The following is a 27,650-nucleotide window of genomic DNA, read 5'->3' on the forward strand; positions in this document are numbered from 1 at the left end:
AAAAAAAGAGTTGCAGACTTAGCTCTCCGCAATTAAGTCTTGCTAAAGTCATTGGTACATGATTTGTTGAAATTGATCCATACTTCCGTTTCGACTTAAGACATCCTGAAAAAAAAAATTTTTTTTTTTTAAATATACGAAGACTAAACGAATAATTGATATCACGTTGCTAGTTTACGAGCTTGTTGCCAACCGTGGAAAAATACGCATTAAAAACTATAAAAACAGCAAGATACAATATCAATTCCAACTATCGAGAGTACGAGTTTCCCCACTCCTGAACGGACGTCACTCGATAACGACATGTGACGTCATTGCATTCAACTCCACACGAAAGAAGAGGAAGATTTCACCCGCCCCCAGTGTAAGGGGGCGGGTGAAATAGGAGTGTTAAGAGGTAACGTTGAAGAGGGGGGAAAATAAAGCATGTTCAGCTACGCTTCAGGCAGATGGTAGTTTGATAAGAGGGGATGGAATTCAAGCTGAAAGAAAAACTTACCTTCGCACTCGCGGAAAAATTAGGTAATTTTGAGTTTGGCCGTCGATCGCAGTAAAATTCGGGAGTTTTTCAAATCAATTCCGGAGGGCGGGAGAATAACTCAAAATTCGGGAGACTCCCGCAAAATGCGGGAGAGTTGGCACGTCTGTATATATATATATACATATATATATACATATATATATATTGTTATAAATATATTCTTCCGATTTTGAAGTAGATTACATACTTAACACTTCTCTCAGGAGTATTAACTGGACGAAGGAACGGAAGATTTTCAAAAGCAGATCCAGATCTAAATAAAAATAAAACAATTATACTAAAAATAATTACTAATAAACTTGCTCAATTATAAAATGGTTAATATCTCATGACAACTGTGAAGGCTTAGTTCTTCATATAAAACTCTATCATTCAGTTTCAAAATGTACGTTTTAGTCTAGCTTAAGTAATAAGAATGCAAGATTGACAAATCATTTGAATGAAGGTAGAATAAACTAAAAATGTAAGAATGTTTTAATATACATGATTTTATAGGAAAGCAGTTTTAATAATTAATTAGAAAAATATGCCTTCTAAAATATTACAGCTCAACATTACACTATAATGTATACAAAAATAGAGTTTTACATATAATTTTATGTTGCAGCAGGAGATGGACTGGATATTGATGACTTAGTCTCAACCCCTACAGGGAACAGATGATTTTGAGTACAGTGAAATATGGATATTACATAAAATAAAACCTTATTTCTGTAAATTGACCATCAAAGGAAATTAATCGTGAAATAGAAATTGAACCATAGAATTGATTTGACCATAAATTGGCCATAGAAAAATCAGTAAAATAGTCACTAGCATTTATTCAACATCAAGGAAAAAGAAACTCCAAACTAAAAAGAAATTTAAATTATGGAGAATTCATATTCCTCTTTAGCTGAAATATTATTTTCTAGTGAAAATGAGTTTAACTTGAGTCTAGAATGTCATACATTATGTATGAAAAGCTGCAAAATCTGTAGCATTGTGCCATCATTTAAGAAGTATGTGTGAAAAATTATCACAATCTTAAAACATTGATAAAATTCCTTTTGTATTAAATGACTTATTTGGTTTAAAATAACAAAATAGCATTTTATAAAGTAACTAGGAGGCTCCACTCTTTGCTTGCTTTATTTACCAACATCTCACGATAGCTACATGATCAATATTTTCTTGAATATAAACAGAATGTTACATTAAAATTAAATAATCTCAAAACTTGTTATTGCATTACTTTAGTTTCACAGATTAAATTCATTAGACTCTGGATTAACAGATAAGACTTTATCAGGGTAGACTAGATTAATAAGACTTTATTAGATTAATAAGATTTTTACTACAGTATCAATCAATAAAAGTGAATTAATACTTTTTTTTATAATACAACATAGTAACAATAACTGTTCACCTTAAACTTAAGTTACTTATTATACGGATCAAAAAAATAAAGTTAACAAGCATTAGTGAAGTAAAAACATATTGTAAAATAGAAGGTTGTTACTTCTAAATTGAAAATTCATTTCACTTTTCACATAACATTTCTTTTAACATTTGTCAATAGAGACAAAAAACATTCATTTGATAGAAATGAGGTTTCTTAGGTAGTTTCAAAATTTCAAATATCGTAACATATAAATAAAGATTTTATAACAATTTAACAATATTCTAAAAAAGTTTCCTAAGCTTCTTACTGTTAGAACTTAATTACATCACAATATGTATTTATTATACATTTAAATCTCACTTATGCTAAAAAGAAAAATGCAAATCAAAAATAACAAATTCCAAAATCAATAATGATTCATTATCATAACAAATTACCTTGGAGTTTTAGGGTGTTCTGATGAAGGCATTTTAGTTATTAGTGATCTCAAGAAATCTGAGTAGGACTCTGTTCTCATTGTTTTAGATCTAACTGACACAGATAATGGTTGGATATATTCTGAAATAGAGTTCATAGGAAGAAGGTTATCTATTGTTTAAATTTCTGTAAAAGTAAAATATTCTAGTAACACAGGTGAAAAGTACAATGGACACTTGACTAATGATTGATTGCTTTATTGTTACTTCTTAATTGTATTATTGCATTGCAACCATTTTTTTTTTCAAAAACTCAATAGGACAAGATAACTTGCAGCCTTATCATGTATTATATTTCAGGAGTAAATTCATTTTCTAAATTGAATTTGGAATTATTCATTAGTAACTTATCTGCAGAATTTCCGATGATATTTCTTCAGGAACTAAGATTAACATTTTAAATGAATTAAAATTGCATTCCTCAAAAATTTGACAAACCAAAACCATTCAGCAGAAATATATAGTGTGTTCAGTAAAAACTACCTTTAAGATGTTTTCTTTTTAATTATAAAAAATAAAAACAAAAGCAAAAAAGCATTCACATTAGGAATGCAAGCTGATGTTTAGGCAAGAAGAAAACAAAAACGCCATTGATTGAAATATGAATAACAGTAGAGATAGGAGAATGTAATAAACTTAAAAGGTTAAATTGGAGATCGACAATTGAAGGTATCTCTAATAATTGTTGATCAACTTCCTTGTTTCCTGCCACAATCTGACTTTTTCATTACATCCAAATTCATATACTGTAATTTGTCAGATTTTGATAGCATTTTTAGTTTTTCCTCTCTTAAATATTAATTTGTAATCCTTAATGTGTATTCTTTTTTGATAAGGATTCTAAAAATATATAGTAAAGGTGGTATTTACAGAACACCTCATTGCATTTTTAAGCAGTTTTCTTGAATTTTAATAATTATAATTTCATTAAAATTAGATAAATAATACTTTAATTCTTATTACAGTATTAGATTTTACCATTATCATGTGCTCCTAAGTATACAATTTTAGCAGTTTTGATGGCATTTTTCTTTATTTAGGTTTCACATATTACTAAAATCTGTAACATAATTACTAAATTAAAATAGTCATATGATTACCATGAAGAAAAAAAACATTTGGAGTAAATTATCTGATCAATTGAAAATTACCTAGTTTTTACCACAATGATAATTACCTTCTCTTTTTGGAGCTTCAAGTGGAAGTCTGTTTATTTCATTGACTAGGTTTCTTTCTGTTTTTGATACCCCTGCCAACAGACATTCAACTAAAGCATTCCTGTCTGCAGAACGTTCTCTGATAAGAGCTTCTGATGGACTGTGACTCTTTTTCTATAAAAATTAGTTAGAATTGTGAAAAAAAGAGAAAATCTAAGTGTAAACTAAAATGTTGTAAACTTAAATGTTATCTTTACAAGCATTCTTATTAAATAATTTCATAAAAATCACAAAAATATTGAATAAATAATGGGCAATTAATCAGATATAAATTTAATTACAGGTTTGGAAAATCACAACTGTTAAAAAAAAAAGTCCCAACTCTCAGAACCCTTGTGAACCTTCCACAAAACCTTAGGGTTCCACGCAAGGCCATTTGGAAACCGCTGCCTTATTTCATTAATGTTAAGGAAGGGAAAAAAGTTTTTTAGTCACACAGATTTCAATCATTACAGTTGCAAACACACTTATAATTCAGCTGCATACATTTCATTTATCCAAAATCTTATACTCCTCACTTCACTTTAATATAAAAAAAATTAAAGAAATACTTATTTAATTAGGTCGCAAATAGTCATTTATCGAATTTCCCTGACTTCTGCAAAATCTGTGACATAAATTTTATTATTAATTATAAGAAATATCGTCTTCTCATACATATAATACATTACAAAGCACTTACACAAGACATTGAATTTAAAAATAAACTATTTAAAAAAAAAAAATTATTATGAGACCAATTCTCACAGAAAAGAAATATAGAACTTTACACATAAATTATAGCCTTACACATAAATTATTCATTTTTAAAAAAAAAAAAATTTTTAAAATTATTATAAAACCAATTTTCATGGAAAATGAAAAGGACTTCTACGCACCTTAAACATAAATTTATTCATTTTTCCTGACTATTTTGGAACTTTTAGTTAAATTCCCTGATTTTGCTATATTGATAAATTTCTCTCTGTTCTATGGCCAGTTATTCCAAATTACAACGTAATAAAATAGTATATTTACATTTAAAAAATTTTTTTAACAATAATACAAACCATAAGTAAGAGAGAAAGTTTTTCATTATTTTTTTCTGCTTCAAATAATTTACAATGTAATAGCTGGTAGATGACAAGTGTTTCTTGCTCCCTAGCACTTTCACTTTCAGAAAGAAATTGCACTAGTGTTGAAGATTCCAGGTTGTTTAAAGGCAGATACATCAATTCTCTCATTTTTCCCACTATAAATAAAAAAGAAACAAATTAATGCTTACCACACTTAAGTAAACCTTTAAAGAAAAGAAGAAAGTTAAAAATACTTTTCACACCTACGTGAAAAATGCAGTAGAACATTGAATTTCTACTACAAAATTAAACTGTTTGCCATATAATAAATTGGAAAGAATTAATGGTTTAGAGACCCCTTAAACAAGTTAGGCATGTAACTAACAACATGATTTCATACAAGCATAAAGTAAATTAATTTTCAGTCATAAAATTACATTTTTAACTGCGGGAAAGCAGTTATAGGACTTTAAGGCATTCTTAACTGTGTGAATATTGGACTGTTAGTAAGAATAAAAAAAGGTAAGCTGAATCTAAGTGCAATATAATAAGTTTAACAAGATTAAAAAAAAAAAAGATCAATAGAAGATCTTGCGATTAAACTCCTTAGCAGTTTGGAGGCAAGTAAAGATCATCCAAAAGAAATTGTAATTTATGGCTTAAATACCCCAATTTAGCATTATGAATGAATACTTTTATTTTTATAATTGAAAAAGATTCATACTTTCTTGGCATCCAAGAAATAGATGTTTCATCAAGTCATTTCCATATCCTTGGTTTTGCTTCTTCCTTTGGTATTCAAAGGCTTGTGTAATAGCACTAAAAATTTGTTAAAGATATTTTTATGATTTGAATTTAATTTCATCAAAAATAACACACCAAGTTTTATAAAATTTTTACATGAAAATTTTCCCAATCCCCCTTCAAGAAATAAATTTTGGAAAAAAATAAAATTCTAATAATTGCTTAAAAATAAAATTATACAAGACAAAAGAGATATGCATGCGTATTTAGCATATATAGTTAGGTTATGAGTAGGCAAATAAAGTAAATAACCAATGAATTAAAACAACAGCATAATGGGGTCCCAGGATTAAGATTTCTTCCAGAATGCTGGAAAAAAACAGAAGAAATGGTAGAAACTGGAAAAAAACTAAAAGTGACCAATAAAATTCAGCAATAAATATTCGAAGAATAGTTCAAATTTAAACAAATTCATATTTCATCTCATTTCAATTCACAAAATTTCATTTCATATTTCAATTCATATTTCACATTTTCTTAAAACAAAATTACTATTTTCATATATTTTTATTTCAGCTTAATGCAGAAAATTATAGCCTACAAAAGCTATTATAACACATTCAATATAACTTATTATTTTTCCCAAATAAATAAGCTTATTTATATCTAAATAAATTATGAGCATTTTATTTTCAATTTACTGCATAATTTGTTACATTGCATACATTAAGTTATTTCATAAAATAACTTATAAAATAACCTNAGAAATGGTAGAACTGGAAAAAAACTAAAAGTGACCAATAAAATTCAGCAATAAATATTCGAACAATAGTTCTTATTTAAACAAATTCATATTTCATCTCATTTCAATTCACAAAATTTCATTTCATATTTCATTTTCATATTTTCTTAAAACAAAATTACTATTTTCATATATTTTTATTTCAGCTTAATGCAGAAAATTATAGCCAACAAAAGCTATTATAACACATTCAAAATAACTTATTATTTTTCCCAAATAAATATGCATATTTATATCTAAATAAATTATGAGCATTTTATTTTCAATTTACTGCGTAATCTGCTACATTGCATACATTAAGTTATTTGATTTTCCTAAAAAAATTCAATCAATTGTTTTTTCAATTATTCTATTTCAGTTTTTAATTATTGAAAAATTATGTATTAAACAACTTGTAAAAGAAATATCATGTATTAAACATGATATTTCTTTTTTAAAAGAAAAGTTCAATTTATTTCCTACATCTGGGATCGAAGAAACCTATTTCTTTTGGGTAGTTTTCCCTATTGTGGAAGATCATATAATAGTAATGCATTGTGCAACAAAAACAATCAGCAAAAAGGTGTTCATACTTTAATTTCACGTGAAACACAGTCTACAAAGTCAGTGACAACAAAAGAAAACACAAGAATTTATTACATATCCAACAATACGAGCCAAGTGAGAGAAATTTAAGCAATGGTATGGGCTTTTTTTTTAACGGCACTTTTCAAAACACATAAGAATTATTTATTTCAAACCTCATATAAAATACTATTATAAAATAAGATATTTTCAAACAGTTAGATCAGCTATGCAATTTCGAACTTTTTTTGTTGCCAACATACTAGCAAATTCTTTCCCGTGATGCCACTTTCTTTCTCATGATGTCACTAACAAATTTCCCCATGTCTTTGCTAACACAAGGGAACTCTGCAGCAAGCAAAAATAATTAACATTTCTTACCCACATGCAAGCAAAACAGATAGGTATAGTCTCATATCTTCAATCGTATTTTGAGGTGGTGTCACATGATTGATGTATTTCAAAGCCTTCTCAGGATTTCGATAATAAAGACACGATTTTATAATTCTGTGATGATGCCACATTAAAATATCTGAAGACTTTACAGCCGGATCAAATATCTTTCTAATAGCATCCTTAAATTACAAAGGTTGTTATTAAAACTTTTGTATATGGCAAAAAGAAAGACGGTAATAATATAAAATTTATGCACATTTTGATTTTTTTGTGTAAATAGTGCAAATGATATTTGATAGCTAAATTATAAAATGTTACTGTTAAAAAAACTTCAAAATGCTGCTAATAGAGTCACATGAATTGTAAAAAGTTAAATGCATTTCTTTCAATTAACAATTCAAAATAAATAGAATAGTCTAAACAATGTGAATAAAACACAAATAATGTACAAAAAAAGGACGCATTATAATTCTCGTTCAATAAACAAGAATCTTCCTCATTCTTAAAACTAAATTTGACGGAAAAATTCGAGACAAACAAGATGCAATAAGAAGAAAAAGCAGCTTAACAGTTAGAGCAAGAAAAAAAAGCTTGAACAAGACAGGTTGTTTTTTGTACCCTAATGGTTAAACAACTTGTTTCTTTACTGCAGTTTGTCTTGTGTTTTCATTATCTTGTTCCAGCTTTTTTTTCCCGATTACTCTATTGGTCAAATCACCTTTTTCTTTAATGTAATTTGTTTGCTTCGTATTTTATACTGTCATTTTGTGTTCCAACACAAAGGAGAGTTCTTGTTTATACTGAATATGCCCATTTTTTTGCCATTTATATGTGCTTTATAAACATTGTTAAACTTTATGTGTAGCCCAAAGTACACACTATCTTCCTTTGGATCAAAAGAAATTGTTTTTCTAGGAAAATATCTATAAAAAGGAGAGAAAGAGAGAAAAGGAACTCAAGTTTTTTTATTATTATTATTTTCATATTTTAATAGCAATAATGGTAGAATCCTCTCTTTGTTACTTTTAACCTGCCTTTTTTTTAAACAATGCTAATTACTGTTATGAAATTAAATCTACTATTTACTTGAATAATAATAAAAAACAACACAAAATTATAGATTTTTAAAAAAAAAAAAATTATTAGGCAGATATGTCTCACAATATTTTAGAAATTTATAGTTAAACGGTTTATTTCCGATATTCAGATTCTTTTGATAACAAGTAACAGGAAATGTTTGACATCAGTAATATTTTTGTTAAATACAACTTTAAGTTAAGTTTTGAATTTTTAAATGAAATTTTCAGTTTTTTTTCTTTTTTTAAAATTTGCTTTTCAATTTGCTGGTGACTTCTCATAATGCTAACATGAACTTTCATGATCATGCATAAACATATAGAATATTTACTTTTAATTGTAATAGAAAACTAGTTCTAAATAAATAATACAGACAACCAAGTGTACAAAATTATTCAATTGCTCAAAATGAGTGAACAGAGAGAAACTATATTTAATGCTAATGAATGACAAATTAGGGGTACAGAAGGTAGGTAAAGTTGTCAATACCTTAGTATTTGTATTAAACAGGAAATGTGAACACTTAAAGATTTTGTATTTATTTTTTAAATAATTTTTTATACATTTCATTACACTATCATGAGATTTTCATATGACAGTACACATTAATGGTAATATATTGCATTCATCTACATACATTGTTTTTCCTTATTCACTTTTTCAAATGAACCAGCGATTCTAAAACTCTTTAATTAAGCCTGCCCCCCCTGATATGCACTTTTTAGCTGTAGAACAAGTAATTTGTTCAGAATCTTTTTAAAGCAATTAACATATTTATTTTGTTGTTTCAATTTAAAGGAATTTTTTGTCACATTATTAATAATATATTTTTTTAAAGTTATGTTTGTACTACTTCACTTAGAACAAAATATAGCTAAACAAGTGTCATAGTGTCTAAAAAAAAGAAAGGAAGAAAGAAAAACAACAACAATAATAAATAAAACATTCAAATTATATTATGATTAAAATTAGAGAAACCCAAACATAATATTTTCAAAATTGCATAACTTTTAAATATTTTTCTATAAAAATAAATGAAAGACAATTTAGATCTGTACCAAAACTTACTGAAAGTGCACCACCACTTCAATTATTTATTATTTAAAAAAAAAAAATCAGGATATAGTTTGGAGTATTTTATTTTTGAAAATATTTATTACAGCACTGAGAAATTTTGGTTTTCTTTACAGAACCCTTCAAAAAACTATATGGAATCCTAGGACTTTGTAAAAGCAGTTTCATAAACCCAGGAATATACATCGTTAAGAGAAAAGAATTAAAATAGGAGAAAATTCATTTTCAGTTTTGATATAAAACTTGATACTTTGATAATATCAACTATCATTTTTGATACAAAATAACAATAATAAAACTAACATAAACATACTTACATTACAATCTTTACGATCTAAGTACCAAAATGCTTTAACTAATTTCACTATAGATTTCGGCATATTGAATATTACTGGGAACTTTTTAACTTCTGCTTCGAACTGAGTGTTTTCAGCAGAGCTTTTAAGATCAAGCAGTAGATAATAGATAATAGCATGTTTCCAGTTGGTATCAACTCCATGCAGTAAATAGGTGTTTAATGCTGCATAGATGCTCGGAGGTGGGTATATTCCTGTTCCATTTTTTTCCTGCCAAATGCCACTTACACCAACTTCTTTGACAATTCCATCAATCATGAGTACATCTGTAGCACCAATTGTACTAAAAATAAAATTATTAAAAATAAAGATTTAATAGTTACTTAATGACTTTTTTTTCGTACCTACCTTTTTTTTGTACCTTTTCTTTTGTACTAGTAAAAAGTCTTAAGAGAATACTACGTACCAGGCTTAGATAAAATGAAAAACGTTCTGTGAACACAAAATCTCAATTAAAAAACTTTCTGTACACATTGATTAACTCTTTGTAAATAGTTTCAACTTTTTTGTCACCATCTCATTTTGACGAAACTCATTTGAAAAATAATGGATTTTTTTAAAAATGTTTAATTTTTATAGAATTCTACAATGATCAATACCACCGTAACGGAAAAACTGAAAACAGAAATCCAAAAATGTCATGTGCAAAAAAACTTAATTGAAAAATACCTGAAATTTGAGCAAGAAAAGGCAAAAAAGGAAGCATTTATCCACAGGATGTTATCAATGTTTTAGTAAAAAATAGGAATCTGGACATTTAAATTTGTGTAAATACGAATCTCAATCTTTGATTTTAAAATCGTGTGAATACGGATCTCAATTTTTAATTTCAAAATAGTGTGAATACTAATTCCGATATATAATTTTTAAGTCACTTGAACACAAATTATAATAGTGGCTTTTAAACCACGGAAATAGGAATTGAGATGCGTGATTTTAAATCTTGAACGTAATTTTAAATCTCGTTTGCATTGGTTGGAATAAATTTTTTTCTAAACCAGAATCCAAAAAAGACAAATTTTCTTTCGAATAGGAATATATATTTTTTCTAAATAGTTATTTCTAGTAGTAGTAAAAAAATTTTGCGATGGTGACAAATTTTCCGAGAATGCCGTACACGCATTCATGCACAGGTCTGCTATGTTCCATTGGAGAGCCTTTTCATGGCAAATTCTGTTTCCCCACCATTGATCAATTAAAATATAAATTAAGTTCAAGTTAACCTAGAGTAAACAATAAAGTTTCAAATGCTGAAAATCGTTTTCCAAAATAATAAAATTGTAAAAATTTTTGGTAGGATTAATTAACACACTTTTTCTATATTTTAAATTACTTATGTAGTCGAAAGAAAATTTACTATAAAGAGAGCCAGCAATACCCACTAAGTTAATACAATATATCCACAGTGGAAGATGGATTGATTAACATCAATAAATTCGCATGAAGATATATTTTACAGACAATGTTAATTAGAGTTAGTTTCACTCAAAGCTGTACATTAAGGATGAGATAGTAAAAAAATATCATTACTCTCTACGAACAGTCAAACTAGTAAGTAACAAGAATCAAGGGGCGCAGGCAATTTGCTTCATTAAATGAAATGTTTGTTAAAGCAGAATCGCCAATACATTAGAAAAATATTTAAGTTCTAATACAAAAAAATGAACTGGAAAGAAAAGTTTTAAAAATAGTTATTTTTATTTACACTAAAAAAATATGTAAATAAGCTTTTATTTATAAAAACAAAAAAACTTTAGGAATTGTACTCAATAACACGCATGGTAAGCAGAGTTAGATAAAATTTTAAAAAAATGTTTGATAACACAAAATCTCAATCTTCATTCAATAAATGTGAAATTGATATTTTGCATTAATAATTTTAGTTTATTTCTTCATTAAAGTGATAAAAAAACTAATAATAACAACAAAGAATTCACCTATTCAAAGCTTGTAAAGCTGATCTTCTACAGGAATAAGATTTGTTTATTTCGTCAAATCGATAGATAACATTTGAAGATGTTGCATTATCCTCATTCACTTCTGGAAGAACGTGAACAGATCGCAACCACAACAAAACTTGTAAGTATAAATTAATGCATGAAAGTGCTTCTCTTCTGCAATGTAAATCTTGTATGCCTAAGGAAATAAATATATTGACTGGTTTAAAGTTTTCTTTTTCTTAAAAAAAGAAAAAGAAAAGAAAAAGCAGTAAAAAATTAAAAATAGATAAGAAATTAAACAATTAAAAAAATATCAGTAAAAAAATTGTATTGAATTAAAAAATTCAATACAAATTTAGTTTAGTTATATGAATTCTTGAGAAGTAGGCAAACAAAATTGCAAATTGCTCTCTTAAAATATCTAATTGCACTCTTAAAATATCGGAGTAGCCATAATCTAGAAAATATGATGCAAATGGAAAGTGGGTGAAGTTTTGTGCCCCTTTAGTGTTAATTTCACTTTTATTAATTTACTCATATCTCTGGAACTAGTTGAAATAAATAATTTGAAACTTTCTTATAAAACTAGTTCCAAAGAATTATCTGAAGAAAATTTTTGCTTGTATAATGACGGTTCTATTTTCAGTATGAATTGCCAAGGCAATCACTCTGACTAAACTATTTGCTGAATATAGCGACAATATAGTTCGTTCATCTCCAGTTGCCGAATCGCTAGGTTGTATCCATTTCTCTAAAAACAGTAAATGTTTACATTAAATTTAATTATCATTATTTGCAATAGTGTATTTCTTTGTGACTGTTACATGTGCTCGATTTTATGCATTTAAGTAAATTAAATAAAAGCTAGTCAGAAACTTAATTTCTAGCATGAATAGTTACATTGTCATAAAATTAATTTTTATAGTTTTTTTATTTTTTATTTTAATTACAGCAAAAAAAATATACAAATTATATCATCTTTAACAATGTAATTATAAATGCTAAAACATAAAGACTGAACAGAATCAGTTAAACAGCTTTTAAAAAATGAAAATTCAAATCTTTTGATAATATTCAGAGTGAAAAAGTGAAGCTAACATCAAAGGGCATAAACTTTTGACTCTCACTGGCTTAAATTATTATGATCATATTTCGACTGCCCCCTATATTTTAAGCCAAAAACTCAAACTCGTTGAAAAAAAAGTTATTTTCAAATTCATTTTGGTGTCTTATTTTGTAGCATACAATATTATTTACATAAATTAACTAGCGCAGTTAAGGTTGATACCTCGAACCATTAAGATTGCATCAATACATAATAATCCATTCATTAGATCAGTGTTTCCCAAAGTGTGGTATGCGTAACCTCAAGGGTACAGGAACAGTTTAGCGATGGTATGCGTTCTTATGCAAAATATCTGGTAACAAACGAAAGTTTCAAAAAAATTTATTGAAAAACAAAGCAAGTCATGAACATTTACGATTACGTATTTTTCTATTGGCTATCTTTTGCAGAGTTAACAGTTAATAATTAGTGGTGTCAACAGCCAGTTGTGATTTTTAACTTTTGTGAAATTTTTTTATAGTAAAGGTTTGTAATAAATGCGACTTAGTTTTATTATTTTTATCCGTAACATTGAATATGGATCGCTGGTTAGTATCTGCAACAGGTAATGATGATAGTAGCAATTAACTGAAAGAATCTGTGCAGAAAATCTGCAAGTATGACAAATAATATCTTCAGTTCGGATTCTTATGAACTGGAGATGAAAATGAGCCTATTCCACTTTGCGTCATTTGTCCTGAAAAACTGACAAACAAAAGCAAGAAACCGTCCAACTTAAAGTGCCATTTTGAAACAAACCATAAGTACAAAGATAAATCGATAGATTTTTTTGAAAATAAACTTAAGGATTTGAATCAATCTCAAAAAGTTATGCCGGTTTTGACAGGAGACACTAAAACAATATTAGAAGCTTCTTATCGTGTGTCGTTATTAATTGCGAAATGCAGTGCAGCGGAAACCATTGGTCAAATTTTAATCAAGCCAGCAGCCAAGATAATGGCCAAAATAGTGATAGGAGAAAAAGCGAAACAAGCTTTTGATCACGCTTCTCTCTCAAATAATATAGTTCACCGACGAATCACTGATATGTCGAATAATGTGAAACAGATGTTATTATCTAACGTTTCTCAAAGTCGTTATTAAGCATTACAAGTCAATGAGTCCACTTATATTGTGAAGTTATCAAATCTTATAGCGTTTGTTAGATACGAAAAATATCAAGAAATTCATGATGACTTTTTATTTGTCAGCCTTTATTAGGTCACACATCAGGAGATGTGTAGGAATAAGCACAGATGGAGCAAAACATATGGTCAGAATTTATAAAGGACTTATTTTATTTTATAACCGTCGTTGAACAGCCGACCCAATTTCATGGGTTTACGACTACTAATGTTCAACTCCGTAGCCTTGCAATTTTGAACCAATCCAGAAGACAAGGAAACTCCTGGATCAGTACCCCCAGAGGTATTGATTTGTTGTGGGAACATGGAGGACTTTGAGACTCGACAGATTTAACGTGCATCAGTCACCATTTACTACACGGGGAGTCTTCGGCCGGCGAGGATTGAACCCACGACCTCTTGGATATGGGCCCAGCGCCCTACCGACCAGGCTATCCCGGCCCTATAAAGGACTTATTGCAAAAATTAAAAATGTTGCGCCAAATGTCATATACACACATTGTTGCATACACAGAAAGGCTTTGGCCACAATTAAAAATGCCTGCCGATCTACAGAAAGTTCTGGATGAAAGAAGAATGAAAATAGTTAACTTTATCAAAACTCGTCCTTTGAATTCATGACTTCTTTGGGTAATGTGCAAAAAAAATGGGAAGCAATCATACCCAGCTTCTTTTTCATACGGATGTTTGTTGGCTATCATGAAGAAAAATTTTGCGCAGACTATTTAAATTAAGACATGATAATTTCCTTAAAGATAATTTTGAACTAAAGAGTTGTTTATATGACTTTCAGTGGCTCAGAAAACTGTCATATTTAGCTGACATTTTTATTAGTTTTAAATTGTTTGAATTTATCTTTACAAGGTGACGAAAGTATATTGTTTCATGTGCTTTGATAAAGTAAATGCTGCCATCGCAAAATTAAATTTATGGTAAAGTAATGAAGAAATAGATTCGTTTCCCTATCTTCATGAGTTTATAACAAGTTCCGCTACTAAAATTGATGCTGATACTCTGAAATGCATAACACAGCATTTGGAGTTTGCTGGTGAACTTGAAAAACTATTTCCCCGATTTAAAAAGAGATACTGAATGTATAAGGTATCCATTTATATTAATACAACATCCATGCCAGGAGGATTGTTGCATGCTGAAGAAGAGCAATTATTGGAATTGGCTTCAGACAGATTCTTGAAAAATAAATATGAGGAGTGTACTTTAACATCATTTTGGCTGCAAAGGCAAAATATGTATCCAGTTTTAACAGAAAAAGTTTTGAAATATATTTTGCTTTTTCCAACTTCATATTTATGTGAAGTCGCTTTTTCAGCATTCGTGGACATTAAGTCGAAAAAATGAATAGATTATTGGATGTGGAATCGCATCTCAGATTAAACTTGACCACAAGAGAACTGAATTACAATGAACTGTTATCACAGCAAAAACAATATCATCCTTCTCACTGATGCAAATAAACTTATTAACAAAACTCTGTACAAAAAAAAGAAAGAAAAGAAACATATTTTTAAAAAAATACATTAATTTTTTTATTAGTGGTACACAGCGTTATGAAAAATTTAGAAAGGGTACACAAAAGTCATAAGTTTGACAAACACTGCACTAGATATTAGATCATAAGAGGTGATAGAATTAGCCACAAAAAAAACAATGAGGCATCAACAAATAAATAGCCATTCATGACAGAAAGTATACTTGGTAAAACTATCTGGCAGTTGCTTTATCAAAACATATGGAATAGCTGCAATGGACTTGTCTATTGACCTAGATCTCTTAATCTGTCAGGTCAAGATTTTTTTCCTCCAACTTCTAAAACTTATTTTTTACCCGACATTCATTGAATCATCAGAGGTTATTATCACCAAAATTAGCGTCATAGCTGAAGTTGTTATTTAAATGCCCAAAACTAACTAATGCCTGTGTAATTCGCTATATCAGCCAATGTGAAATCTGCATTATAGCTTATTTAAGCATTTCTTGAAGAGTTTTTATGAATGAAGATTACTGGATCTTTATTATTGACAGTTTATTCTCAAAGTTCACCAAGTAGTCACCCTCAAACAGAAGGACCTCAGACTCCTGACCAAACATTGTAGGATGAAAGTTGCTTGTTTCAGCCTTTAATGTCTGTGACCCCATAAGCAGAATATTTTCGAATGTTCTGCAACAGGACTTATTAATGTATACAAATGTTCTGCAAGCATTGGATTGGGATTGTTCTGCAAGACTACTGGAGGCAAGTGGGCGGAGAGGGGGGATTCGCAGCAAAACGCTGTCACTTATTCAAGATACAAATTGTTCTGCAGGACTACATTTGTTCTGCGACATACGTCACCGTTTTAGGCACTTTCAGCTTCTGGGGCTATGACTACTAATTTTTGTACTTCAAGCATAAGTTAAATTATACAAAAATGAAAGATAGCTAAGAAATCAAGGTATTAATAAACACTCTTTCACTGCACAATATCCTTTAAATCTAAAAGGTTGCTCTAAATTTTCTTCGGCTAAAATCATTCATTATTTTTGTCTATTAACCTGAATCTCAAGGAATGATTACTTAGACTAAATGCTGAAGATTATTAGTTATTCAATGACTTTAATAAAAGCCTTTCAGAAGTTAGGAAATATCTTTTCCTTAAATCATAGTTTATAAATGTAAGTCTTATAACATACAAACTCTCTCACCTTGTTCTGTTCTTGGAGTTACATGCCTTTGATATCCAGATATAATATTATCTATCAAATAAAACTGCCTTCTATATGCATATAATGACTTCAATGCTCTTTTATCAACGTCTATACCAGAACAATTGAAGAGTGTCCCACCTATAATTAAATTGGTTTTAAAAAAGAATTTGAAAAACTGTATAATATTGATAATTTATAAGTATTTAAAATAAACACTTCAAAGAAACAAACTTACACAAGCGATCTATCGAGTTTTTGATGACCAATACTTTTTTCCATCCCCAATTCAACAGACCTTTTGATGTGCAAAACTCGTGAACGGAATCTACAGGAAACAAATAATGAATAATATAAAACAGTCATAAGAAATATTACATGAAAACTTCAAATCAAATAAAACTATCTTTTTAAGAATTAATTTTTTTAATTTTGCAATGTCACTTTTAAAAGCAAAAGAAGCAGTAAAAAATACATTTTATAATCTAAATTTTGCATTGAAAAAAAGTACTAGATTTATAGATTCCGTCGAAATGTTTTAGACACAATTTATACAACACTGAAATGGAAAAAATACTTTATTTAGGGTATAGTTTGATTTTAGCATATATAAGTATTTGTTTGCTTTCAATCATCTCATTGGTAGAGAACTTTAGTTATTTCCAAAATAAATTTTGTTTTGGGGCAATTTTGAAATCCTAATTAAGAAAAAATAGCTCTAAGATACTTATGACTGGTAAACTTGAACTTTTGGTCACTTCAAGTATAAGTCCTATTTTCATAACAACTAAAAATAAATAAACAAACTTATTATGGAAGTTAGAAAGCTTGTTGGAAAAACTGTAAATGCAAAACAAATTGTTGAAATTAAAAATAATTTGAAAAAGTTAAAAATACATTTAGGCTTATTAATGACAATTTTAGTAGTTCCAGTATTAATGCTATAGCCATTAAGCTCCATGATTTCCACGAATTATACAACTTTTTGCTTAATATACTTTACAAATTGTTTTTGAGTGCATCTGTGTTGTCAACACATATCATACCGTAATAGGGTACAGCCATTACCATATGAAATAACAGACCTTCAGTGATAATATACTAATCCTAAATAAAATGCAATTTTTTTTTGAAAAGCAATTTAAATGAAGAACAATTAATTTTGACAATGATAATAAGGAGTTAATTGCAGATTATCAGATATTTGGAATGAGCTATAGTACTAAGCTCTAAAATTAAAATGTTTTATTTATTTATTTTAATAATTATTGCGAAATTTCTGTAGTTTTAGAAAATATTTTTTAAAGAGGTATCAAAGTTTTTTTTGTGATCATGTACCAGTTTCAACAATCTTTATTTTAAAATAGGAAAATAAAGGTTAGATGTTGTTAATAGCTTCAAGCATTTAGGCACTGGTATGAACACAATGCCAGTGACTCAGAACAGAGTCATCAACAGATGTTTTCTTTGGTCTACAAAAATATTTAAAATACAATATTCACCAAAAACAAAACAAAAAAACTCCTTTACATAACTTTGATAAGCCCCATCCCTACATATGCCTCCAAAACATGAACAATGACCTAAAAGGATAAAGAGCTGCTTGCTAGATTTGAAAGAAAAGTATTGAGAAGTATATTTGAAATGCCGACCAGGTGGCCGAGTGGTTAGCGTGTCTGATTGCAGAGCCATTGGCCGCGGGTTTGAATCCTGCTCAGGGCATGGATGTTTCTTTCTTTCTCTGTGTTCTATGTTCCGCCCTATAAACGGGTTTGTGGTTGTATGACGTGGGAGACGCTGCTCCACCGCCGTGGCTTCGCCACAGGTACTCACTGGGTAACGAGAAGAGAGTAGAAGTTCTGGCATTTCTGTGGACAATGGGACAAACCCCAAGTGCCCGCCATTAAAAAGAAAAAAATTTGAAATAATGAAATGCGACAATTATTGATGGAAAAAAAAATTTCTGAAATCCATAAATTATTGCTGTATTAAATTTATTGCTGTAAAAAGGCTCCAGTTAAAAAGGTTTAAAAGGGCAGGATGCCTAATAGGATAGGATGATAATCAAAAAACTAAGAAAATCTTCGAGGCCAAACCACCTGGTACCCAGGAAAGATCTCAAAACTATTGTAACAACAAATTGGAAAAACTTAACCAAGAACAGGACATGATGGAACGGAATTCTAAAGAAGACCAGTCCCCATCCAGGGCTGTTGCGCCATTGAAGAAGTGTTAGTTTAAAAAAAATCTATTAATAATTCTAGAGAATTTTTTTTTCTTTCTGTTTTCTGTTGTATGAGATATTTCATTAGATCTTGAATATTATCACCTCACTGATTTTAAACCTGCTATTGGTTTTTCACTCCATGCTAGTTTGATTTAAATGACATTTTTAGTCTATTTTTGGTTGTTGCATAGGAACTTATGCCTGGAAACGTCCTCATACGCCAATAGAGGTGCTTCCCAATTATGAACTGTTGCTCTGTGTGCTTTTGAACAAGTCATAATAAATAAACGCCTCTAGCTACATATGACAAACTATTATTCAAAAGGAAAAACATTTTAAATGGAAACGTCCTGAACAAGTTTAACTGAATTTTTTCTTCATTTTCTCTTTTATGCCCTATTTACATGCACGGACTATATTAATTATTTTTCTTAACCAATATAAGGGGAACCTTCAGCTTAAATGAAACAAGTCAAAGTGTATCCGCAATTTATAATGACACGAATAAGCACTAAAAATATGATCAAACATTAGTTTAAATGAACAAAATAGAACCAACCACTGTATCGCCATTCTTTAAGGCATTTGATGAAGAAAAATGGCAAGTGATATTCTAAAGCAAGTTGCAATATTGACTCTCTTTGTGAAACCTGAAACAAACAAAAAAAATCACAAATACAATGTGTACAATAATTATTGAAACTCTTAAATTAAAATAAACTCATAAAATGGCATAATATAATAAACTATAAAATAAAAAAGTTAAATTTTCAAAATCTGCATTTGTACACATAAATACTGATAAGAGCAATAAAAGAATTTGCATACTAAAGGAGTCTTATCTATTCCTCCATGAGTATCAGACACCAAGCCACATTTAACTAGAGAAGAGAACACCTCTTTAGGACTTATCAAAACTTTGGGACCAAGATCAGCCATTTCAAACAAAAGCTAAAATAAACAGTGAATTATGTCCAAGTTTATATTTATATCGGTTAACAAAAAATACTGTGGTTAGAAAAACTCAAGTCCAATCAAAAGAAATTAAAGGTGTGATCAAATTATAAAACAGGCATTTAAAGAATAAGGCATGCTGTAAAATTGGATAATTTAAAAAGATGCTTTATCAGAGTTTTTTTTTTTTTTTAATGTCAAAAATAAACCATGCATTATAATATTTATTAAATCATATATAATGATAAAACAGTCAATTCTTTGTAGAAAAAAATACTTACATGCTTTTGAAAGCCAAAATAAGTAGTTTTACATAACCCATGATGAGAGAAACTAAGGGTCTCTGGAAAGATAAGAGAAAATTAGACAACTTACAAGAAAGATACCTTTTTATTAAGATAAATAAATAATACATGAAAATAAAATAAAGAACATAGCTGCTAACACAAAGAAAAAAAAAACCTAGTAAATTTTAACAAACAATATAAATTTTATGCTAATAAATATGTAAGACTTAAAATATTTTAGACACAGAAAAATTTGGGACTTTTAGAACCAAAAATTTAAATTAAGTACAATATTTTCTATTTATGATTGATAATGGACTTTATAATATAAAATGCTTTAATTATGTTTATTTCATTTCAGTATTTACTTTGAATAAAACTGAGATAGTTTTAATCTACCTTTCCATAATTTGAAAACAGAGTTTTGAATAAAAAAATAAGTTAACATTAAAAAAAGAAAAGCTTAAAAACTTATTTATATACTCAAGCAAGTAATAAATTATGTAAATATATTAAAATGATAAGGAATTTCACAATTTTATGAATTTTCTACATTTTTGTATTTATTTTGCACATTTTGTATTTTATTTTAAACATTTTTGTATGCTTACTCCATTATTTAGCAGCAGTATTTATTTATATACTCAAACAAGCAATTAATTGAGTAAACATACTAAAATGATAAGGACTTTCACAATTTCAGGAATTTTTTTTTTAAAAATAGAAAATTATTTTATACATTTTTGAATTTATTTTGAATTAAACTGAGATAGTTTCAAAATATTCTTTAATAATTTGAAAATAGGGGTTTAAATAAAAATAAATATTAAAACATTAAAAAAAGAAAAGCTTAAAAATTAATATTCAACCAGGAACCCATGAAGAACTCAAAAAATCAAGTAGAGATGACAGTCATGAAAAAATTTGGGAAGAGTTTGCAAAAAAACTAATACTTACGGAATCCTAAGGAAGAAGGATAGAAAAATTCTTCTGACACTTGCAGGGATTTAAATTTTTTTATGCTTTGGGGAACAGTGAATACACCCTACATAAACAAGTAATAATAAAACATTACATAGTATGACAACAAGTATACAACTAGATTTTCCTGACATTTAATAAAGCAGTTTTCAGAGAATTTAAAAAAAAAAATTTAAATTATTAACTCAGCGAAAACAGTTGGCAGAAACAACAGAAACATAGCAATTATTGAAAACATAGCAATTATTTAACAATTGAAAACATAGCAATTATTTAACAATTGAAAACATAGCAATTATTTAATCTATTACAAAGTACAATGTAACCAAACAAGTGCAGGAAGTTTAAACTTTCTATTTAATCTTAAAGTCTACATCAATCATGTATGGAACAGCATGTCTGTGTAAAACGATTTAACAATTGATAAAAGGTAATAATAATATTTAACAGCAAATAAAATACTTAATACTTCTAAATAAAATAATTAATAATGTTATTCAATTATAACAAATTAATGACTGAATAAATGAAATTTTGTTAATTAAAATCAAGCATTAATGAATAGTATAGATATAAATGAACAGTAAAGACAGAAAACCAATTTGCTTGTTACATTATCCATAATAAAACTATTCATAATAAAACTAAATGGATGTAATTAAAATACATGCATTAAAAATAAAACAGCATATTATTAGATATACAACAAATGAAAATTATAATTTTTAAAGTTACATTAGATTTTTTTTTTCCATTTCTTCATACTTTTTTTTCTTCTTAATATTTTGAACACCAATCTATACTTAAGTGAAAAACAATGTGAATACAGAACAAATAAATTTCAGAAATGGACATACTATAGTTTTGGTTCCCTAAAACAAGAATCTTCCTCAATAACCAAACACCAAATGGCATAAGTAAAGAGATAAAGACATGCCAAGTTGGTTCAACCAGTCACGACTGAGGAACAAGTTTGCACAGGATAAGGATACAGGATAATATGTAATTAGTGAACAGTCCCAAAGTTCGAGGATTATGGTACTGATCTATAAAGAGTGTGAGAAAGTCATTGGCTTGCAAGTGACGAAGACAATGGTGCTTTACCAACAATGAAATTAACAAGAGAAATAAAATTTTCCTTTGCTTTTAGGTGAAAAAATTGGTAATGTCTAGTTGGTCCCCGTTGTTAGTAAAAATTCAAGAGATTTTTCAACTCGATTTCAGATGGCAGATAATGAAGCCTAAAACTGAGAATCTTTAGCAAAATACAGCAAAGTTGCTCATGAGAATGCAAGAGTCCTTCCCACCGAATCTAGCTCAGTCTACGCACACACAGACTGCATGTATTTCATCAAACATTTAAAATGTTTGGTGCTTAAATATGCTACAAACAGATGGTATGCCGAAATGAATTGTGAAAACATTGAATAACCAATGTGAAAAACGCGCATTTTGCATAATTCGTGGCAAAAATTGATATGGTAAAGAAAAAAATCTCATTTTGGAAAAGGGAAAATTAAGCACTTTTTAAAAACATCCAATGAAAATCTTCAATGGCTTTTAAAAACGAAAATAAGCACTTTTCAAAAAGGCTACGCACTATATGCTTATAGATCTTTTGTCATATTTTTTTATGTGGTTTCATACACAAAATTATGAAATAACTGTTTCACTGTATCATTAAATAAAAATTATCATATTAAAATAGAAAGATAAAAAAAAAAACGACAGTTGAACCTCAATATTAAAATAAGAAGGGAGACACTTAAGATTTCATGCCATTGAAAATTTGGATATTGAGAAACAAATTTTTTTCAATTTAGTCAAAATAACAAAATGATAACTGTACTGGTGGTTCAAAAGTTGCATAACATATATTTACTTTTAAAAAATATATATTTTTAACACTGTCAGTAATGCTGTTTTCTCATTTGATTTTAGGTTTTGTTAAAATTTCACCATTTTGTCATTTTCTTTATTTAATATAGCTTCAGATGCCTGGACCTTTTTCTTAATATTTTTGATTTCACACAATCACCCCTTACTGAAATATTTTTGTTAACAATAATTACTTTCTCTTAAAAATCAGTTTCTTTTGGATCCACCAAAATTGCAAAGTTCTTTCCTATTTTATGAGCAGGTATCTATACACATATATTTAAACTTACAATCAAGAATAAAAAATATGAATTCAACTGTAGAAATTTCTTTCTTTATTTGGATTTCAAGAAATGATACATTAAATTGGTCAAGAAAAAAATTTTTTTTTTAATTGGAATTCATTTTATAGAAGTTTGTGACATTAAAATTTGGCTGTGTTTATTTAAAAAGTTAAATTTTCTGCTCTTGTTAGGATACCCTTTATAAATAAATGTACAATAAACAGTCACAAGTAATAAAAATTTAAAAATATATTAAACATTACTCACTAGAAGCTCTTTTTTACCCAGAACTCTTTTGGTTTCTTCAAGAGAAAATATACCAATATATGGACTTAAGGAGGAAGGGTCACACCTGAATACAAATGGAAATCATTACAATAATTAGAAATAAATGTTCAGTAAAAATATCATTACATTTGTACAAAATATAATTAAGCAAATACATATTAACTCCTAAAGCACAGACAACCTAAGTCTAGATGAGTATTCCTACTTAAGACTTGGTACAGAATGCAGGTAAGTTCTTACCTAACCGTAATCTTTTCTCGCTATGCAGTCCTGCACTTAGCTGTTTAGATTGCTACACACAGATAGTACTGCTTTATAGAATATTGACAAATTTAAGTAATTAATCTTACAAAATATCTTTAAAATTTACTATTATTAAATGTTTTAACCATTATGGAGACATTTTCAGATTTAATTTTGGGATACAACAGTACTCACGAGTATTGGACATTTTAATTGACCAAGAATGATCACAAAACAGCATGGAAAAAAAAATTATACACACAGAATGGTTTTTATCTCTTTTTACAACGCATAGTCTCACTCTTAATTTTCTCCATTGCCACACACAAATAACACTGAATTTGAGTAATTAATCTAACAAGATTTTTTCTTAAATGTTATATCCATTATATATTGAGACATTTTCAAAATTAATTTAGAGCACTACAGTACACATGAGTATTGGACATTATTTTTATTGAATAAAACAAAGTGAACAAAAAAAAATATAAGCTGTAAAAATTTCATAATATTTTTTCTTGGACTTATATTCCTTTTTTATGAGACACAATGTACAATGTATTGCCGGAACCAATAGTTTATTACACTTCATTACCAACTACCTTAGTATACAAGTAATGGGTCATTTTCCCGCCAAAGCAATGTAGCAAGTTTATGGCATTCTGGCAAGACCTCTTTTAATTTTCTGTTTTAATATTTAGTTAATTTTTTATAACTGGTATAGAAAGATGCTCTGACCAATTAGGGTCAATTAATTATGCAAATACGTTAGCAGCAATTTATTACTTAACTAAGTTGTTATGCTTATAACCTCCTAATAGATAAACGTTAACGCTAAACTATTTGAGCTGAGATTGTGTAAATATCTGCATTCAAAATAAATGCTGTTAAAAAATTTATCATCGCCAAATTTGTATTTAAACTTAGCCTATACTTTCTATTTTCATCTTAAAACAAGAGTGCAAATATTCTCTCTTTTTACTATAAATAAACAATTTCGTGAAGAATGCAAATGTTTTTAAAACAAAATTTCCATTTCAATGCAAAATGAGTTTTAATGCAGTACCAACAATATTTTTTGTCATTTTCCATCAAAATAAAAATTCATATAAAATATATATTTAGAAATTGAAAAATTCTAATTTGCATTTAAAGTAAAATGAACAAACTACATTGAGCAAAAATGTTCTTCAAGTTCGTAAAAATTGTGAAGTGTATTTTACTATTCTTTAAAATTTTTAATTTTTCATTGTAGTTCAATTTTCTGAAAGGAATATTTAAAATATTGATAAAAGAATTATTATATAAAGAATGACATCATGTTAAAATTATAAATTAAATTGATCGAAAAATCAACAGTTAAATGATTAACAACAGTTAGCGTTAAACTTGCCAAAATTTGAAGAAATTTGGAGCAGGCACCAAAAGCTATGTGTTGCAAAATAGACATATTGTATAGCAAACATATCACATGAAGTTACAGTTAAAAAAAATATTTTGTTGCTTTTAAATAAATGAAGTAAACAGCTAGCTTTAAACAAAATTTAACAAAACTTTTATAACAAAAAATTGAAGAAAATATTTTTTAATAGTGCTGGTTTTGATAAAAACTTAAAAGAAATTAAAATAATAAATATGTAAAATTAATAAATATTTATTCAAAAAAAATTAAAAGCAGTTGTTTGTTACCTAAAACTGCATGGCATTTGAGCTTGATACCATTGATTTAAATCAAACACAGCAAAATGATAGGATGATGGATAACTTCCAATTTGGTTCCATACTTCCCAGGTAATGAAGCACAAGCTCATTTCCTCTGCTGCTTCACAACCTATTAAATAATTCCTTTTCAGAACAAAAGTATGTATAAACATTATATATACTTTTAGACTCGAAATAAATTTTAAAGCTATGACAAATGAAGTTTTTCCCATAACAAAATTATTCAAAAAATGTAAACAAAACATTGCTGTTGTTAGAAAATTTATATATAACTATATTGCATATTTGGTATTAAATTTTTTTAAGATTATTTGGAATATGGCAAAATATGCAAAAAGTGAAATTAACATTAAGGGGTCCACATTTTAGATCACTAACGAGACTCTCACGATCTATGAAAACCACATTTCCCAGATTGTTGTCAACCCTATATTTTAGGGGTCAGAAATGCAAATTGGTCAAAAATAAAGGTACGTATATTCAGAGAAATATGTTTTTTGTGGCTGATTTCATAACTGCACAACTTAATTAGCATATTTGAGACCCCCCCCCTCAAAGTATTAAAATTTAGCCCTAGAACCTGAAGATCCAAAAATTAGATAAAAAATTACTCAGGGTGGTCCTTTTTTTTGGTGCACTGTATTTTTATTATTAAATGATTTTCGAAAGAAAAAAATATGGGAAAAAGTAATTGTCTGTTTATTTAATTTAAGTCGCCACTTTTTGTTGACTTGCCATATGGCGAATGGTGAGGGGTTATTTTAAGGTCCAGCTGAAATACAGCAGTAAAGGATCATGAAGTGTTAAGTAGATGCTATATTGCAAGAGAAAATTTTCACGACAAATTAATTCTGCATTAATAATCTAAAAATATAATTACATTATATATAAGTATTTATCTACATTAATAATTTAAAAATATAAGCTTAAGGAAAAGTGAGTTCATGTATACTGAGAACAGATTTTTCTTCTTTCAAAATATCAAAATCGAAACAAAATATGGCAAAAATACTAAATGGGGAAGTAACATTGCCATGATTAGTTAGCATTTGAAAAATAGAATACAGCATTTGAAACTTTATGGTTTATTTCCGGTTTACATGATTTCACTTTTTCCAGACTTAAAATTTTAAATTATTAATGTAGTAATTCCTCTTAAACATATGGGAATATTTCTGATATCTTTTTTTTGTTGTAATATTACGTGGATGTTTTCTGAAACCACAAAAACCGCATAGAAATTGTATTTTAAATTTAATATTTTAATTTAACTTAAAATTATATTATATGAATAAAAACATATTGCAATAAATATTATGTTTAAACTTTTCTGCAGTCCTTTCTAGTTTTAATCACCAAAAAGTTCTTTATATCTCTTCACAATAAAGAAATAGTTCATATTTTTCGTGACAAAATGGTGAGTGAAAATTTCAGCCTAACTAGCAACTTTTTAAAACTAAAATTTATACCCTGATAAACATTTGATCATAGAATTATGCTTTTTATGGTTGAGTAATAAAAAATTCTTATTTTATGGTTGAGTAATAAAAACACGGTTCCCACCCAATTTGCAGAAAAAAAATTCCCTGACTTTTCCAGGTAAATTTCAATGAAAATTGAAACCATATTTTTATCAGAAAGCCTTGATTCTTTTATTTGTTACGTGAAATATTAGATGTTCTGTGTAAAAAACTATTATTAAAAGAGGATGTGAACATTTCAGTTTGACTAAAATGTGAAATTTTTACAACAAATAATTGTAATAGATGTAAGAATTATTTAACTCTAATATTAATAACTGATTAGTTTTACAGACAATTTTAAGACAGGCCATTTTTCAGGTATAATATAGGAATATTCCAAGTTTTTGTAAAAAACATTGTAGCTTTCCCTGACCATTGCCTGATTTTTGGAGTTCAAATAAAATTCCCTGACAATTCCAGGTTTTCCCTGTTCTCCCTGACCCATGGGAACCCTGGAAAAAGACTATTTGTCACCCATTTTAACTATTCTTCCAATTGTAGATTTCTTATGGTATTGTCTACTCAAAAAAAGTGGATGAGTCAAAAGAACGCATAGTTAAGACAGAATTAAAATTCTACTTTTAAATAAGTGAATCATAGAATAAAGAAACATTTTGAGAAAAAAAATCACAATAATTAATTATTTTTAACAAGTAAAATTTTAGTCATGAGTCTACAATCAGG

General features: G+C 28.1%; 1 protein-coding gene across 1 annotated transcript in view; it reads right to left on the minus strand.

The window, feature by feature from the left end:
- The window catches only part of LOC107452785 (AT hook containing transcription factor 1 homolog), a gene marked incomplete at its 5' end in the record, with an annotated part of 71,551 nt that overhangs the window by 32,886 nt on the left and 11,015 nt on the right, over nucleotides 1-27,650 (minus strand). The window contains 16 exon segments of the mRNA XM_043042445.2: nucleotides 729-794; nucleotides 2,363-2,483; nucleotides 3,579-3,732; nucleotides 4,668-4,849; nucleotides 5,398-5,492; nucleotides 7,165-7,358; nucleotides 9,648-9,969; nucleotides 11,624-11,822; nucleotides 16,580-16,720; nucleotides 16,818-16,907; nucleotides 19,366-19,456; nucleotides 19,635-19,757; nucleotides 20,042-20,103; nucleotides 21,005-21,092; nucleotides 23,458-23,542; nucleotides 25,411-25,552. Of these exon segments, the coding sequence (XP_042898379.2) occupies nucleotides 729-794; nucleotides 2,363-2,483; nucleotides 3,579-3,732; nucleotides 4,668-4,849; nucleotides 5,398-5,492; nucleotides 7,165-7,358; nucleotides 9,648-9,969; nucleotides 11,624-11,822; nucleotides 16,580-16,720; nucleotides 16,818-16,907; nucleotides 19,366-19,456; nucleotides 19,635-19,757; nucleotides 20,042-20,103; nucleotides 21,005-21,092; nucleotides 23,458-23,542; nucleotides 25,411-25,552 (2,155 nt within the window).

Source organism: Parasteatoda tepidariorum, chromosome 5 (genome assembly GCF_043381705.1).
Source record: "Parasteatoda tepidariorum isolate YZ-2023 chromosome 5, CAS_Ptep_4.0, whole genome shotgun sequence".
Taxonomy (NCBI): Eukaryota; Metazoa; Arthropoda; class Arachnida; order Araneae; family Theridiidae; genus Parasteatoda; species Parasteatoda tepidariorum.